The following is a 16,215-nucleotide window of genomic DNA, read 5'->3' on the forward strand; positions in this document are numbered from 1 at the left end:
AAATTTAAAGAGTGCTTTACGAAGTTTTGACATGATTTATGATACCACTTTTCTTCCTCTATCCTTAAAGAAGGTCTTATGATGGGTTTGATGTGTAGGTTGAAATACATAATTAATTGCAATATATAAGAAATGTTTCCTAATTAATTTTTAATTTGGAAAGTTTTCATCGTTTTAAATAAAAGCTTAAGTAGGAAAAATGCTTTTATTTAGCTCATTGGTCAGATGTTTAAAGTCTAAAATACTTAAGTGTTTATGGTTGCTTTTAATAGAATTCAGAAAATGTGAATTGCCTTAGATTACCTAAAACTACTCATTTATTTTTTACCATTTAGGTATAAATACTCAGTCTAGGTTTTAGTGATGTCTGGGCTTTAAAAAATGCCCTGTGACATACATTAGGCCAAGATGAAGATGTACATGTTATTAATCTTGGCTATTTTTTTTTTTTTAAAGATTATTTATTTATTTGCCAGTGATAGAGGGAGAGAAAGCGAGCAAGCACAGGCAGACAGAGAGGCAGGCAGAGGCAGAGGGAGAAGCAGGCTCCCTGCCGAGCAAGGAGCCCGATGTGGGACTCGATCCCAGGATGCTGGGATCATGACCTGAGCCGAAGGCAGCCGCTTAACCAACTGAGCCACCCAGGCGTCCCAATCTTGGCTATTTCTGACACTGCTGGTTTTTCTTTTTCCCTTAGGTGAGGCAGGCAACCAATCAGATTGTGATGAATTGTGCTGATATTGACATTATTACAGCTTCATATGCACCAGAGGGAGATGAAGGTAAGAGCTGTTTTCCATTTAATTTGCTATCTCTCTGTGTGTATCATGTATGTGTGGTGGCATATACATTTTCAGATTAAGGTAGCAGTGTTTGTTACTTTAGAAATAGGAAACATTTTTAGATGTTCGTGGAAAATATTTTAATAATTTGTACTATGAGATAAAGGAGATGCCACATTCTAATTCTACTTCAAACATTAACGTATTTTGTAACCCTAGGCAGATTACATTTCCATAAATGTAAAATGAATATAATACCATGCATATAAAGCTAAAGAGTTATTTTTTTAAATTAATTTATTTATTTTAGAGAGAGAGAGAGAGCTTGAGTGGGAGGGGCAGAGAGAATCCCAAGTAGACACTGCACTGACTGTGGGGCCCGACGCAGGGCTTAATTCCATGACCCCGAGGTTACAACCTGAGCTGAAACCAAGAGTCACTCGCCCAATTGACCACACCACCAAGGTACCCAAAACTGAAGCGATATTTTTAAAATAAGTGCTTTGAACATGAAAGATTGGTTTATTAAGGTGGCTTAGTTCATATTTGGTTTTCTTAAAGATTTTTTTTTTTTAAAGATTTTATTTATTTATTTGACAGAGAGAGAGATTACAAGTAGGCAGAGAGAGAGAGGAGGAAGCAGGCTCCCCACTGAGCAGAGAGCCCCATGCGGGACTCGATCCCAGGACCCTGAGATCATGACCCGAGCCGAAGGCAGCGGCTTAACCCACTGAGCCACCCAGGCGCCCTCTTAAAGATTTTTTATTTCCCTCTTGAACAGTAGATTAAAATTGCAATAATGAATCTTATTCACAATTGAGAGAAAAATATTTGTCCTGCGGGATGGAATGTGGAGCTTAGAAGCTAGATGACCAAGTTAGTTACAGAGTAAGAATATGTTAAAAGGAAATATATAGAATGTCTGGGAACTCACTTAGCATCTTTAAAATGAGAACTATTTTAGACCTTGTAATTGTAACAAGGGATTAAATTGAGTAGTCTGTTTTGGCCTGAAATCTTATTCCCACATAAGCTCCATTTTAAAAAATTGTCATATTTGGCATGAAGTCACAAGTGTATTAATACTGGAACTGAAGTGCTTTTTGCTTTTGACAGAATGATCTTTTGGTTAGTCTTCATTACTATGAGACTTCCTGTCAGAAAATTTTTTTTTGCTATCAGGGTGCCTGGCTGGCTCAGCTAGTAGAGCATGCAGCTCTTGATCTCAGGGTTGTGAGTTCAAGCCCCACTTAGCATGTAGAGCTTACTTTAAAAAAAAAAAAAAAAAAGAAAGAAAGAAAGAAAGAAAAGAAAAAACCTTTTCATTTGATATCAAATAAGTTAGAAATTTAGCCTTTTAGTTCACATTTTGTATTGCTCTTAACCCTCTCCTTTACACTGAAAAGAAGCATATAAGGAAAAATAAATACTTTTTTCATGAATTTATTTTATTTCATGAATTTTTCTTAAATTATCTTGTCCATAGAATGACCCCCCCAAAAGTAGCAGTTGAGCAGAGTATTGCCAAAAAGTATTTATTGTTCAATTGTTTGTAAATGAGATCAAATTGCTGTGATTTTAAGCTAGAGGAACACATCCTTCAAATGGACTTTGGATGAGTGCCAACATTAAAAAATTGTTTGGGTAAATGAGAGAGGGGTTATTTAGTTTCTTTATCTGTGAAGAAAAATGTCAGCATTTTAGCCAAGCATATCAAGGCAAGCTTGCTCTGTTTTAGGTAGAGAACATTTAAATTTGATGTAGTTTTAAAATGGTGCCACTATAGATAGGAAGAGATTGTAAAATATACTCGCACCCTCCAGTTGGCATGGTTTCAGCTCAGGTTTTTATCTTCCTCTACTAAATTTTTTTTTGTTTTTATAAATTTTGTTTTTATCATCCTCTACTAAAATGTCAGGAAAGAATTCAGAGAACTCAAATGCTTTGAGTATGCATAACTGAATGGTGCCAAGCTCCTAATAGTTAGAATAGCAGTGTTTGTGTTCTAAGAGGGTCAGAAGAGAAATGAAAGCTTGTAGAAGTGAAGGGGATTTGGAGAGAGATTCAGATAAAACATTACTCTTTTTTAGGTACATAAAGTATTTTCTTCAAAACTAGCTAAGGGGTATTTTTCAACTCATTTCTCCTACAGCAATGGGAAAAACCTAGAGTCATGTGTAAGCTCATCTAATTTGAGAGTATAAGAGAATGGGAAATTGTATTAATGTGGCATTTTAAGATTTCAGTCAAACAGTTTTGGCCTTCCAGATACACATACAGTGTAATTTTATCCTTGGGCATAGTAGCATTTCTTGATTTTTACTGTATGGAAGAGTACAACATGCTGTTCTTTAGAAATTAGTAGTTGCAAATTTGATTGCCAGCTCCTTCCAGGGTGGTATGGTTTGACAGGGGAATAACTGAGTCAATAGGAAAGCTACCATTTTTTAACTTGGCTGATCTCCTTTAGTACAGTACCTATTAATATTTATGATTGCCTCCTGTAAGACCGAGTTACATATGTGTAGCCACTAAATCTTGGTACTTTACGGTAAAGTCAGAAAGTCGTTCGAAGTCATGAAGTTGTTGCTTCTTTGTATAAATTTTTAATTGATGAAAAAGAAGCTGTTTTGTGGTTTGTGCAGTGACCCAGAAAGACCTATTGGCGTGTGTCTCTTTAAACTAAGGCACTGCCTTTTCAACAAAAATAACTTATTTTAAAACCTAATTGAGATCTTTGTAATATTTAAAAAATGAGAACTCAGTAAGAAAAACGGCTGAAAACTGTTTTTTTACTGTTCTGCACTTCAAGGGTTGGTGAAATCACTAGCACTTAAGCCCCAGTGCAAGGAGTGCACCTCCCTACACAGTGAGTGCAGGGGTTAGTATTGTCACCAGCTTCCGCAGGAGTGCCTGAACTCAGGTCCTGACAGGTAACGAGACTTTTAATTTATCATTAATAGATGGCTTGGGCATAACCACACGGACATTGATCATTTGAAAGTTTTGTATTAACTTTTCCCTTAGTATACTTTCTCAGGTATGTTTGTAGCATTAGCTGTGTAAGGAAGAAATTTTCCCTGTTCCATTCAAAGTTCTGATTCTAGCCTCAGATCCACTAGCATCACCCTGCCTTATCCATGCAAGGCATGTAAATCTTAACATGTTTCTTCTTGAAGCAGAGGTACATTTTTCAGTGTGCAGATGAGTGCATGTATGTGTTTAATGAGAGGATGAAGCAGCTAGTCAGAAATACTGACAAATGGTAACAATTTTGAGCAAAACTATTAACTTGAGAAAAAGGAATCGTTCCTCACACTCAATCAGAGGCCTTTATCATGAGCTTCAGTAGGCCTTTATAAGCCCATCAGTGATATATATTCCATCGTCATGCAGTTAAATGTAGATTAGGAATAGCATTAAACCACCATCTCTTTGCAAGAGTTGTTTTTGTCATCATTCTGAAAATACATGCATGACTAATTAAGTGCTAGCTCTGAAATGTGGAAAATTGAAAGAGAAGGGGAAATACTCATTTCTAATACAAATGTATTGGAATATGATGCAGAACTTCGTAAGATTTTAAATGAAAGAATCAAAGTATAAGTTTAGTAATACAAATAACAATATAGGGTAGGGGGCCTCAAACCAAAGTTATGGTTGGGATTAAGGAAATAACAAACACGAGTGAATTGGACTGGATGTAGCAAAGCTAGAATGTTGGGACAGAGGCCAGACCAAAGAAAGTATTAAAGAATATTTAAATGTATTCAAATTTTAAAGAACTTTTCAGGCCAACAACATTTTTGGGGGCTATAGTGACATCTGTTGAATTTGCAACCTACCAGGGAACTGTGTGTTACGCATATTCTTTATCACTTGGACATGAAGATAAGACTTGAGCATAGCTGTCTCATTAAAAAGAGCAAAAAGCCTTTTGAGAGTCTTCTAGATTCTTAATTGAAACTGGGGTATAATATGCTATATTACTATTTAATATATTTAGCAGGTTATTTTAGTTTGCTGTACATGTTCCAGTGGTATATTCTTTCAAAAAATCAGAATACCTCTTTTCAGGAAGCTTTTAAAGTTTTTTGGGCACTACAGTGGCCTTATTTCTGAGCTCTTGTTTTTATTTTGCCTCTGCTTTATTTACAAGTCCTGAGTATATTGAGTTTTGGGGATTTCAAACATAAAGTCTATTATGTGCTATTGTTCTTCGTGTTAATGCATAAGCTAACCACTACTCTGGGCTATATTGAGGAACCAGATGTTTTCCCAGGTCTTTGGTAACTTTCAGGGCATCCTGTTTTCTGAATTAAATGGTGATTTTAGGGTCACCTGGGTGGTTCAGTCAGTTAAGTGTCTGCCTTCAGCTCACGTTATAATCCCAGGATATTGGGATTGAGCCCCATGTCAGGTTCCTTGCTCAGCAGGAGCCTGCTTCCCCCTCTGCCTGCTCCCCCTGCTTGTGTGCACACTCTCTCTCTCCCTCTCTCTGTCAAATAAATAAAACTCTTTTTAAAAAAATGCTGATTCTATTTTTCCTACTAATAAACTTTATTTTTCAGAGCACTTTGGAGTAAAAAGTACAGAGATTTCCTCCGTATTCCTTGTCCCACCCACCCTTCTCTTCCTCATTATCAACATCTTGAACCAAAGTGGTACAATTGTTAAAGTCAGTGAAACTTACCTTGGCACCTCATTAACAAAGTCAGTAGTTTACATTAGGGTTCACTCTTGGTGTTATACATGCTGTGGGTTTTGTTTTGTTTGTTTTTTTAAAAGGTTTTATTTATTTATTTGACAGAGAGATTCAGCAAGAGAGGGAACACAAGCAGGGAGAGTGGGAGAGAGGGAAGCAGGCTCCCCACTGAGCAGTGAGCCTGATGCAGAGCTGGATGCCAGGACCCTGGGATCAGGACCTGAGTTGAAGGCAGACACTTAATGACTGAGCCACCCAGACACCCCTGCATATAAAGTTTAGAATCAGTTTTTTGGTATCCATGAAATAACTTTCTGGGATTTTTATTGGGATTGGGATTGAATCTACAGATCAAGTTGGGAGGAACTGATGTCTTGACAATATGGAATCTTACCCATGAACATGGATTATCTCTCCATTTATTTAGTTCTTTAATATCTATTATGAGAATTTAGTAGTTTTTCTCCTGGATCTTACATATATTTTGTTAGATTTATACCTAAGTATTTTGTTTTTGAATATGATAATGTAAATGATAAAGTGTTTTCAATTTCAAATACCACTTATTCATTGCTGGTATATAGAAAAGTGATTGACATATATATTAATCTTATATTCTGCAACCTTATTATAATTGCTCATTAGTTCCAGGAGTTTTTTTGCTGATTCCTTTGAATTTTCTACATGACCACATCATCTGTGAACAAGGACAGTTTTATTTCTACTATCCCAATATGTATACCTTTTATTTCCTTTTCTTGTCTTACTACATTAGCTAGGACTTTTCAGTACAATGTTGAAAAGCAGTGGTAAGACATCTTTGCTTTGTTCCTCATCTTAGCTGGAAAGCTTGAACTTTATCACCATGAAATATGATGTTAGTTGTAGGGTTTTTGTAGATGTTCTATCACAAGTTGAAGAAATTCATCTTTATTCCTACTTTGCTGAGAAATTTTATCATGAATGGGTATTGGATTTTGTTAGATGCTTTTTCTGCATCTTCTGATAGTTGTGTAATAGTTCTTCTTTAGACTGTTGATGTGATGAAGGACATTGATTTTTGTGTGTTGAAACTGCCTTGCATAATAGGATAAATCCCACTTGGTCATGGCATATAATTCTTATTATATATTGTTGGATTCAATTTGCTAATATTTTGTTGAGGATTTTTGTATTTATGTTCCTAAGAGACACTGGTCTATAGTTTTCTTATATGTGTCTTTTGTTTTGATAGTAGGGTAATGCAGCTTCATAAAATGAGTTAGGAAGTATTCTTTCTGCTTCAATTTAAAGATTTCTCTTGAGGGTTCTTCTTTGACCTATGTGTTATTTAGAAGTATTATAGGGGCACCTGGGTGGCTCAGTGGGTTAAAGCCTCTGCCTTCTGCTTGGGTTATGGTCCCGGGGTCCTGGGATTGAGCCCCACATTGGGCTCCATCAGCAGGGATCTCCGCTCAGCAGGGAGCCTGCTTCCCTTCCTCTCTCTCTGCCTACTTGTGATCTCTGTCAAATAAAGAAATAAAATTATAAAAAAAAAGAAGTATTATAATTATTTAATTTCTAATTGTTTGAGGATTTTTCCAGCTATAGTTCTGTTACTGATTTCTAATTTAATTCCTTTGTGGTCAAAGAACAGACATTTTATGATTTCTTTCTTTCTTTCTTTCTTTTTTTTTTTTTAATTAGTTCAAGTGTATCTATGACCAAGAATATGGTCTGTCTTGGTGAATGGTCCAAATGAGCTTGAGTAAAATGTGTAACACAAGCTGTTGTTTGATGAAATCGTCAACAGATACCCAATTGGTTGGTGGTGCTTTTGAGTTCAAATCTATCCTTACAGATTTCTGCTGCTGACACTGTTTATTTCTGATAGAAGGCTGTTAAAGTCTCCAGCTCTAATAGTAGATTCATCTGTTCCTCCTTGCCATTCTGTCAGTTTTTGCCTCATGTATTTTGATGCTTTATTATTAGATGCATCCACATTAAGAATTTTTACGTCTTGCTGGAGTATTGCCCCTCTTCTCATTATGTAACGTTCCTTTTAAGTTCTCTTGCTTTAAAGTCTGCTCTGTCTGAAATTAATGCAGCTACTCCCACTTTGTTTTGATTAGTGTTAGTATATCTTTTTCTGTCACTTTACTTTTAATCTGAAAAGTTTTTTATAGTGGTTGCCCTAGAGTTTGCAATATATATTTATAATTAATCCAGTCACTTTCAGATAATACCATAATGCTTCACAAGTAGTACCAAGTACCTTATAATAACAAAATATGACCAGTTTCTTCCTACCATCCCTTGTTTCATTGCTGTCATTCATTTCACTTATGCATGAACATACACAGAAGCCAACATAATCAAATATTGTTACTATTAATACTTTGAACAGTTATCTTTTAGATCAATTAAAAATAGCAATCATAAACATTTTTATTTTACCTTCTTTTATTTATTCTCTGATGCTCTCTCTTTATATAGATCTAAGTTTCTAATCTGTGTCATTTTCCTTTTCTCTAAAGAACTTCTTTTAACATATCTTGTAAAAGCATATGTACTTGCAACAAATTCCCCCAATTTTTGTCTGACAAAAATCTATTTCTCCCCACTTTTTAAAAAAATGTATTTTATTTATTTATTTATTTATTTATCTATCTGAGGGAGAGAACATGAGCAGGCAGAAGAGCAGAGTGGGAGGGAGGGGAAAAAATCTTAAACAGATTACACATTGAGCATGGAGCCCCACGTGGGGCTATGTCTTACGACCCTGAGATCATGACCAGAGCCGAGCTGAGAATTGGACGCTTAACAACTGAGTCAACCATGTGCTCCTCTCCCCATTTTTTTTTTTGAAGACTTAATTTTTTCAGAGCAGTTTTGGTTCACAGCAAGATTGAGAGGAACATTCTCTTTCACTTTTGAAAGATCAGTTTGAAGAATACAGAATTCTAGTTAGTTTTTCTTTCTCAGCCCTTTAAATATTTCATTCCAGGGGCGCCTGGGTGGCTCAGTGGGTTAAACCCTCTGCCTTCGGCTCAGGTCATGATCTCAGGGTCCTGGGATCAAGCCCCGCATCAGGGGCTCTGCTCAGCAGGGAGTCTGCTTCTTCATCTCTCTCTGCCTGCCTCTCTGCCTACTTGTGATCTCTCTCTGTGAAATAAATAAAATCTTTTTTTTTTTTTTAATAAATAAATAAATAAATATTTCATTCCATTATCTTCTTGCTTGCGTGGCTCCTGAGAAGTTGAATTTAATTCTTATCTTGCTCTTCAATAAAGTGTTTTTTCCCTTTGGCTTCTTTCTTTCTTTCTTTCTTTTTTTTTTTTAAAGATTTTATTTATTTATTTGACAGACAGAGATCACAAGTAGGCAGAGAGGCAGGCAGAGAGAGAGAGAGAGAGAGAGAGGGAAGCAGGCTTCCTGCGGAGCAGGGAGCCCGATGCGGGGCTCGATCCCAGGACCCTGAGATCATGACCCGAGCCAAAGGCAGCAGCCCAAACCACTGAGCCACCCAGGCGCCCCATCCCTCTGGCTTCTTTCAAGACTTTTTCTTTATGTTTGATTTTTCCAAAGTTCGAATATGGTATGCTTACGTTTGGAGTTTTTGGCATTTATCCTACTTGGTTTTCTCTGAGCTTCCTGGATCTGTGGTTTGGTGTCTGATGTTAATTTGGGGGCATTCTTAGCCGTCATTGCTCCAAATATTGCTTCTGTTCCTTTCTTTTTCTTGTCCTTCTGGTCATCCCATTGTGTATATGTTATACTTCTTGTAGTTTTCCCACAGTTCTTGGATATTTTGTTCTGGTCCCTCCCAGCCCCCCAGTCTTTTTTTTTTTTTTTTTTCCAGTTTTGGAGGTTTCTTTTTTCATGTCTGTAAGCTCAGAGATTGTTTCTACATCCTTGAACGGTCTAACAATCAGTGCATGAAAGGCATTCTACATTTCTGTTACTGTGCTTTTAATTTCTGTCTTTATTTTTTAATTCTTTTTTAGAATCTCTCTCTACTTGCATTATCAATCTCTTCTTGATGTGTCTATTTTCTCATTAAAGATCTTAGCATATTAAACATAGTTTTAAAAATCTAGTCTGAGATTTACAACATTCCCTCCATAACTGACTCTGGTTTTGATGCTTTTTTAGTGTCTCCAAATTGCATTTTCTGCCTTTTAGTATGCTTTCCGGTATTTTTTGAGAAGCAGACATGATGTACTGGATAAAAGGAACGACAGTAAAATAGGCCTTTAATAATGCTGTGGTGAGGTGAAGGGGTAAGGGGAGTATGTATGAATCTCTTACTAGGTCTCAATCTTTTGGTGTCTCTGGTCTGTGAACTTCACCAGTACTTTCAGGTTTTCTCCCCCACTGGTGGGACAGGATGGCTGGTGGTGCTGGAGTTTGTTCTTTCCCTTTCCCCAAGTAGGTTAGGCTCTGACAAAACCCAGCAGGTTAAGCTCTGGTAAAATAGTTTTTCTTGAAGGCAGGTTTTGTTTGTTGAGAACAGAACGCCCTATCGTATTTCAGAATACTCCTTTTTCTTTCCTCCTGCCAGAAGCATGAGGGGATTTTTCTCTGATATTCACTGTTAGGACCTGGTAACTCTCAGAGGTAAAACTCACAAGACTGTCATGGGAGTCCCCCCATGACCGGTTCTCCTGGAATTTTTATTTATTTCTTAAAAGATTTTATTTATTTAACAGAAAGAGAGTACATGCACATGCACACAAGCAGGGGGAGCGGCAGGCAGAGGGACGAGGAGGCTCCCCTCGAGCAGGGAGCCTGATATGGGGACTCCATCCCAGGACCCTGAGATCATGACCTGAGCCGCAGGCAGATGCTTAACTGACTGAGCTACCCAGGGGACCTCACGTCTCTGACAGATTTATGGAGAGTTGTTGATTTTTTAGTTTGTTTAGCTTTTTACTTGTTGTTAGGATGGAGTGGCAACTTCTGAACTTATTATATGCAAGACCAGAAATTCTGGCAATTTTATTTTTATTTCCAATATAAAAGATTGTGTTTTAAAAATATACAAGCAATCTGTGCCCTTTTTGTGGGCATATGCTTTCATTTCTTTGGGTAGATAATTGGGAATACAATGGCTGCATCATATGGTAAATGGAGAATTTTTAAAGAAACTACCAGTTTTCTAAAGTGGTTGTACCATTTTATGTTCTCATTAACTGTGTTTGAGAGTTCCAGTTGCTCCATATCCTTATTTTTAAATGCTAACACTTTTAAATTTTAACTATTCAAGTGATTATCTAGTGGTATCTTATTATCGTTTTAATTTACATTTCCCTAATAGCTAATGATGTCAAACATCTTTTCATGTCCATATTTACTTACCATCCTTATCTCTTCTTTGGTCAACTGTCTATTCAGAACCTTTGCCATTTGTCTAGGGGTTTGTTTGTCTTCTTAGTGCATTTTAAGAGTTCTATATATGTTCCAGATACAAGCGTTTGTTGGTCAAATAGTTTTGCAAATACTCTCACCCAGTGTTGTCGCTTGCCTTTTCATTGTTGTTAGGGTTGTGTTTTTTTTTTTTTTTTTTTTTTTTTATGAATATAAGTTTTCAATTTCAGTGAATTCCAATTTATGCATGTCTGTCTGTATGTATGCTAACTCTACTCTGAATGTGGGGCACAACCCTGAGATCAAATGTTACATGTTCTATTGACTGAGCCAGCCAAGCACTTTGATGAATTCTATTGATTGAATTTTTCTTTTATTGTCATATATTTTTTCAAAGATTTTATTTGTTTGTCAGAGAGAGACAAATATTTGTCTCTGAGACATTTATTTGTCACAGAAAGAGCTTGTATTCCCTCTCTTGCTGTGTCTCTGTCAAATAAATAAATAAAATCTTTTAAAGAAATAAAAAATAAAAAGATAACTCTCCCTATTGAACTTCTGTACTCTTTGTTCTGTTCTGTTTAAGTCTTGAAATTAGGTAATATAAGTCCTCTATCTTTGTTCTTTTTAAAAAATGATTTTGCCTATTCTGGGTCTGTTTAATTTTCATATGAATTTTAGGATCAACTTGTCAAGTCCTACAATAAAACCTGCTGGTATTGTTATAGGTATTGCACTGACTCCATTGGGGAGAGCAAATTGAACTTTCTCATTCATAAAGAATATATATTTTTCTACTTACTCAGATCTTTCTTAATTTGTCTCAGATTGTAGGAGTTTCTACTTAATTTTAGTTTATTCTAGAGAAAAATTTAATTCTCTGTTTCCTTAGGGGGAGAAGACAGAATACAGCCAGATCAATTTTTCTTTTAATTGTGGTTAAATGCATATAATGTAAGATGGTAACGTGTAATTTACCATCATAACCATTTGTAATTGTATGGTTCATTGGTACATATTCACATTATTGAGCTACTATGACTACCGCCCATCTGTAGAACTCTTCATCTTAGAAAACCGAACTCTGTATCCATTAAAATAACTAATTCTTCCCATCCCTCTGCCCCTGGCAACCATCATTCTACACCATTATATTCCTTTTTGTTTCTATGAATTTGGCTATTCTAGATATCTCATTTAAGTGGAATCATACAATATTTGCTATTTTATAATTGACTTGTTTCATTTAGCATAATGTTCAAGATCATCAATGTTGTGGCTTGTTTCAGAATTTCTCTTTTAAGGCTGGATAATATTCTACCACATTTTGTTTATCCATTTGTATGTCAGTAAAACTTTTTTTTTTTTTTAAGATAGTTACTTATTTTAGAGAGAGCATGCACTATGAATAGGCAGAGGCTGAGGGAGAGAGAGAGAATCTCAAGCAGACCCTGCTGAGCACGGAGCCCAAAACAGGGCTCAGTCCCATTACCCTGAGATCACAACTGAACCGAAACCAAGAGCTGGACACTTAACCGGCTGTACTACCCAGGCTTTCCCGGTTGTTTCCACCTTTTAAGTGTTGTGAGTAATGCTGCTGTCAACATGGGTGTTCTAATATCTCCTTGAAACTATTGCACTTCATTTGAATATATACCCAAAATGGAATGGCTGGATCATATGGTTAATTTTATTTTTAATTTTTTGAAGAATCAACATACTTTTTATTTGTGGCAGCTGCACCTTTTTACATTCCCATCAATTGTACAGAAGGGTAGCAGTTTCTCCACATCTGTTATATCTTGTTCTTTTCTTTTATTGTTAGTATCCATCCTAATAGGGATGAAGTGGTGTCTTATCATGGCTTGGATCTGTATTTCCCTAATGATTAGTGATTTTTCCATGAGCTTATTGGCCATTTATATATCTTAGAAAAAATGTCTAAGTCCTTTGTCCATTTTTTAAAAAGATTTATTTATTGGGGTGCCTGGGTGTCTCAGTGGGTTAAAGCAGAGCTCTGCCTTTTTGGCTCGGGTCATGATCCTGCGGTCCTGGGATCAAGCCCCACGTCGGGAATCTTTGCTCAGTAGGGAGCCTGCTTCCTCCTTTCTCTCTTCTCTGCCTGCCTCTCTGCCTACATGTGATCTCTGTCTGACAAATAAATAAATAAAATCTTTAAAAAAAAAAAAAGGATTTTATTTATTTATTTATTTTAGAGAGAGGAAGTATGTGCATGTATGCAGTGGGAAGGAAGGAGAGAGAGAGGGGAGAGAAACAGACTTCTGCTGAGCATGGAGCTCAATATGGGGCTTGATCCCAGGACCCTGAAATCATGACCTGGCTGAAATGAAGAGTCAGATGCTTAACTGACTGAGCTACTGAAGCACCCCATTACCCATATTTTAATTGGGTGTTTTGCTTTTTTATTGTTGAGTATAGGAGTTCTTAATATATTCTGGATATATTACCAGTACCACACTTTTTTTTTTTTTATTATTTTACCTTTGTAATCAGGAAATGTGAAGCTTTGTTCTTTTCTCAAGATTATTTTGGCTCTGGGGGCACGTGGGTGGCTCAGTTGATAAGTGTCTGCCTTTGGCTCAGGTCGTAATGCTGGGGACCTGGGATCGAGCTCCTCATCGGGTCCCTGCTTGGTGGGGTCCTCCTGCTGCTGCTGCAGCTCCCCCTACTTGTGCTCTCTATCAAATAAATGAAAACAATCTTTAAAAAAAAAAAAAAAAGATTGTTTTGGCTCTAAAGGGACTTCTGAGATTCTATATGAACTTTTGGTGGACTTTTAAATTTCTGCAAACAACATTGTTGGGCTTTTGAGTGGGATTGTACCGAATCTATAGATTGCATTGGATATTATGAACTTTTTTTTAAAGTTTTTAAAAATTTTTAAAGATTTTATTTATTTGAGAGAAAAAGAGAGAGAGCGATAAGCGAGCATGAGTGGGTTGAGGGGCAGAGGGAGAGACTGTCAAGCAGACTCCTTGCAGGGCATGGAGCCTGACTCAGGGCTCAGTCTCATAACCCATGAGATCATGACCTGAGCTGAAACCAAGATTAGGATGCAGACTGACGGATCCACCCAGGAGCCCTAAGTTTTAAAACATTTTTTAAGTAATCTCTGCACCCAACATGGGGCTCAAACCCAGAACTCCGAGGTCAAGAGTTGCATGTTCTGCCGAATGAGCCAGCTGGGCTGTCCTGCCCCATGGATGTTATGAACCTCTTAATACTGACTTCTAACCCATAAACAAAGCATGTCTTTATATTTGTTGTTTGTTTCTATCTTCTTTAACTTCTTTCAACAACATTTTTTAGTTTTTAGTGTACAAGTCTTTCACTTCCATGGTTAAATTTGTTCCTGAGTATGTTATATTATTTTTGATGTTACTGAAAATGGAATGGTTTTGTTAATTTCCTTTTGAAGTTGTTCATTGTTAGTGTGTAGAAACGCAACTGATTTCTGTACATTGATTTTGTATCCTACAACTTTGCTGAATTCATTTATTCTAACAATTTGGCCGGGGGAACCTTGAGATTTTCCTGCATATAAGATTTTTGTATTTTGTCTGTGAATAGAGAAACTTACTTTTCCTTTGCAGTCTGAATGCTTTTTATTTCTCTTTCTTGCCTATTTACTCTGACTAGAACCTCTAGTACTATGTGATTAGAAATGGCAAAAGCAGGCATCCTGTTTTATTCCTGATCTGAAAGAAAAAGCTTTCATTCTTTCATTAAGTGAGATTGTCTTGATCTGGTTGAATCTGTTTGTTTTTTCCAAGCTGTTCTTATTCCTGGTTTCTAGTTTGGTCAAGGATATTTACTAAGGTTATCCCTTTCCTTCTGGGCCCTGAAATCCAGTATTTAGTTCCCTCCCATCATAAAACTGCTAAAATCTAGGTGTCAGCAAATGTCTTGAAGGAAAATGTCTTGAAGGAAAAGTCAGAAAATGTCTTGAATGAAGAATGTTAGACTTTGTCATTCAGTTTCTCTGGGATATTGGCCATTTGAATCCTGGCAGCTTTGGTGGCCTGAATTCCAATTTTTGTGTCATCAGCCCCGCAAGACGATTGCAAGCTTTACGATTCTTATTTCTTCCTTAGCCTCTATGTTCTGCTTTGAAGTCAGAAAATGCAGCAAGGGAATAAGGAACCCATGAACATAGAGCTGATCTTTTTGTGATTCCCATTCAAACACTTAAAAATTTTTTTAATCTGGTTTTTTTTTTTTTTTTTTTTAAGATTTTATTTATTTATTTGAGAGAGAGACAGTGAGAGAGAGCATGAGCGAGGAGGTCAGAGAGAGAAGCAGACTCCCTGTGGAGCCGAGAGCCCAATGCGGGACTCGATCCCGGGACTCCGGGACCATGACCTGAGCCGAAGGCAGCCGTCCAACCAACCGAGCCACCCAGGCATCCCTTATCTGGTTTTTATAATTGTTCTGATACCACCTAAGCTGTCATAGCCAGAAGCAGAAGTCTGGATGCATCATTTAAAAATGTGAAACAGGGACGCCTGGGTGGCTCAGTTGGTTGAACAGCTGCCTTCAGCTCAGGTCATGATCCCAGCGTCCTGGGATCGAGTCTCACAGGAGGCTCCTTGCTTGGCAGGGAGCCTGCTTCTCCCTCTGCCTCTGCCTGCCACTCTGTCTGTCTGTGCTTGCTCTCGCTCCTCTCTCTCTGACAAATAAATAAATAAAATCTTAAAAAAAAAAAAAAAGTGAAACGTACGGGGTGCCTGGGTGGCGCAGTGGGTTAAGCCTCTGCCTTCGGCTCAGCTCAGGATCTCAGGGACCTGGGATCGAGCCCCCGCATTGGGCTCTCTGCTCAACAGTGCTTCCCTCTCTCTCTGCCTGCCTCTCTGCCCAATTGTGATATCTCTCAGTCAAATAAATAAGCAAAATCTTCAAAAAAAAAAAAAAAGTGTGAAACGTAATTGGGGCCTGGCTAGCTCAGTCCATTGAGTGAGTATGCAACTCTTGATCTTGGGGTTGTGAGTTCAAGTACCACGTTGGGTGTAGAGCTTACTTTATAAAAAAAAAAAAAAAAAAAAAAGGTGAAACATAATTCATTATGAGATCTGTAGTAGAAAATGTTATTTCATTCAACTGTTTGTAGGTATGACAGTTACTGGCCTTAAACCGGATACACATTATCATTAGCAGGTATTAAGATGATGGTTTAATGATCTGAAGAGTGTTATTAAAGCTTAAAATACTTTTGTAAACATTTTATAGGAATTCTTTTTTTTTTTTTTAAGATTTTATTTATTTATTTGACAGAGAGAAATCACAAGTAGACAGAGAGGCAGGCAAAGAGAAAAAGAGGGAAGCAGGCTCCCTGCTGAGCAGAGAGCCCGATGCGGGGAC

At 37.1% G+C, this 16,215-nt stretch overlaps 1 protein-coding gene across 3 annotated transcripts in view; it reads left to right on the top strand.

The window, feature by feature from the left end:
* The window catches only part of NPEPPS (aminopeptidase puromycin sensitive), an 88,307-nt gene that overhangs the window by 15,352 nt on the left and 56,740 nt on the right, over positions 1-16,215 (top strand). For 2 of the 3 annotated variants that reach the window (XM_059149533.1, XM_059149531.1), the window contains exon 2: positions 698-782. In XM_059149533.1, the coding sequence (XP_059005516.1) occupies positions 698-782 (85 nt within the window). Of the gene's footprint in view, positions 1-697; positions 783-3,594; positions 3,716-16,215 lie in introns of those variants that run through there. The other variant, XM_059149534.1, reaches the window with a different exon arrangement.

Source organism: Mustela lutreola, chromosome 15 (genome assembly GCF_030435805.1).
Source record: "Mustela lutreola isolate mMusLut2 chromosome 15, mMusLut2.pri, whole genome shotgun sequence".
NCBI lineage: Eukaryota > Metazoa > Chordata > Mammalia > Carnivora > Mustelidae > Mustela > Mustela lutreola.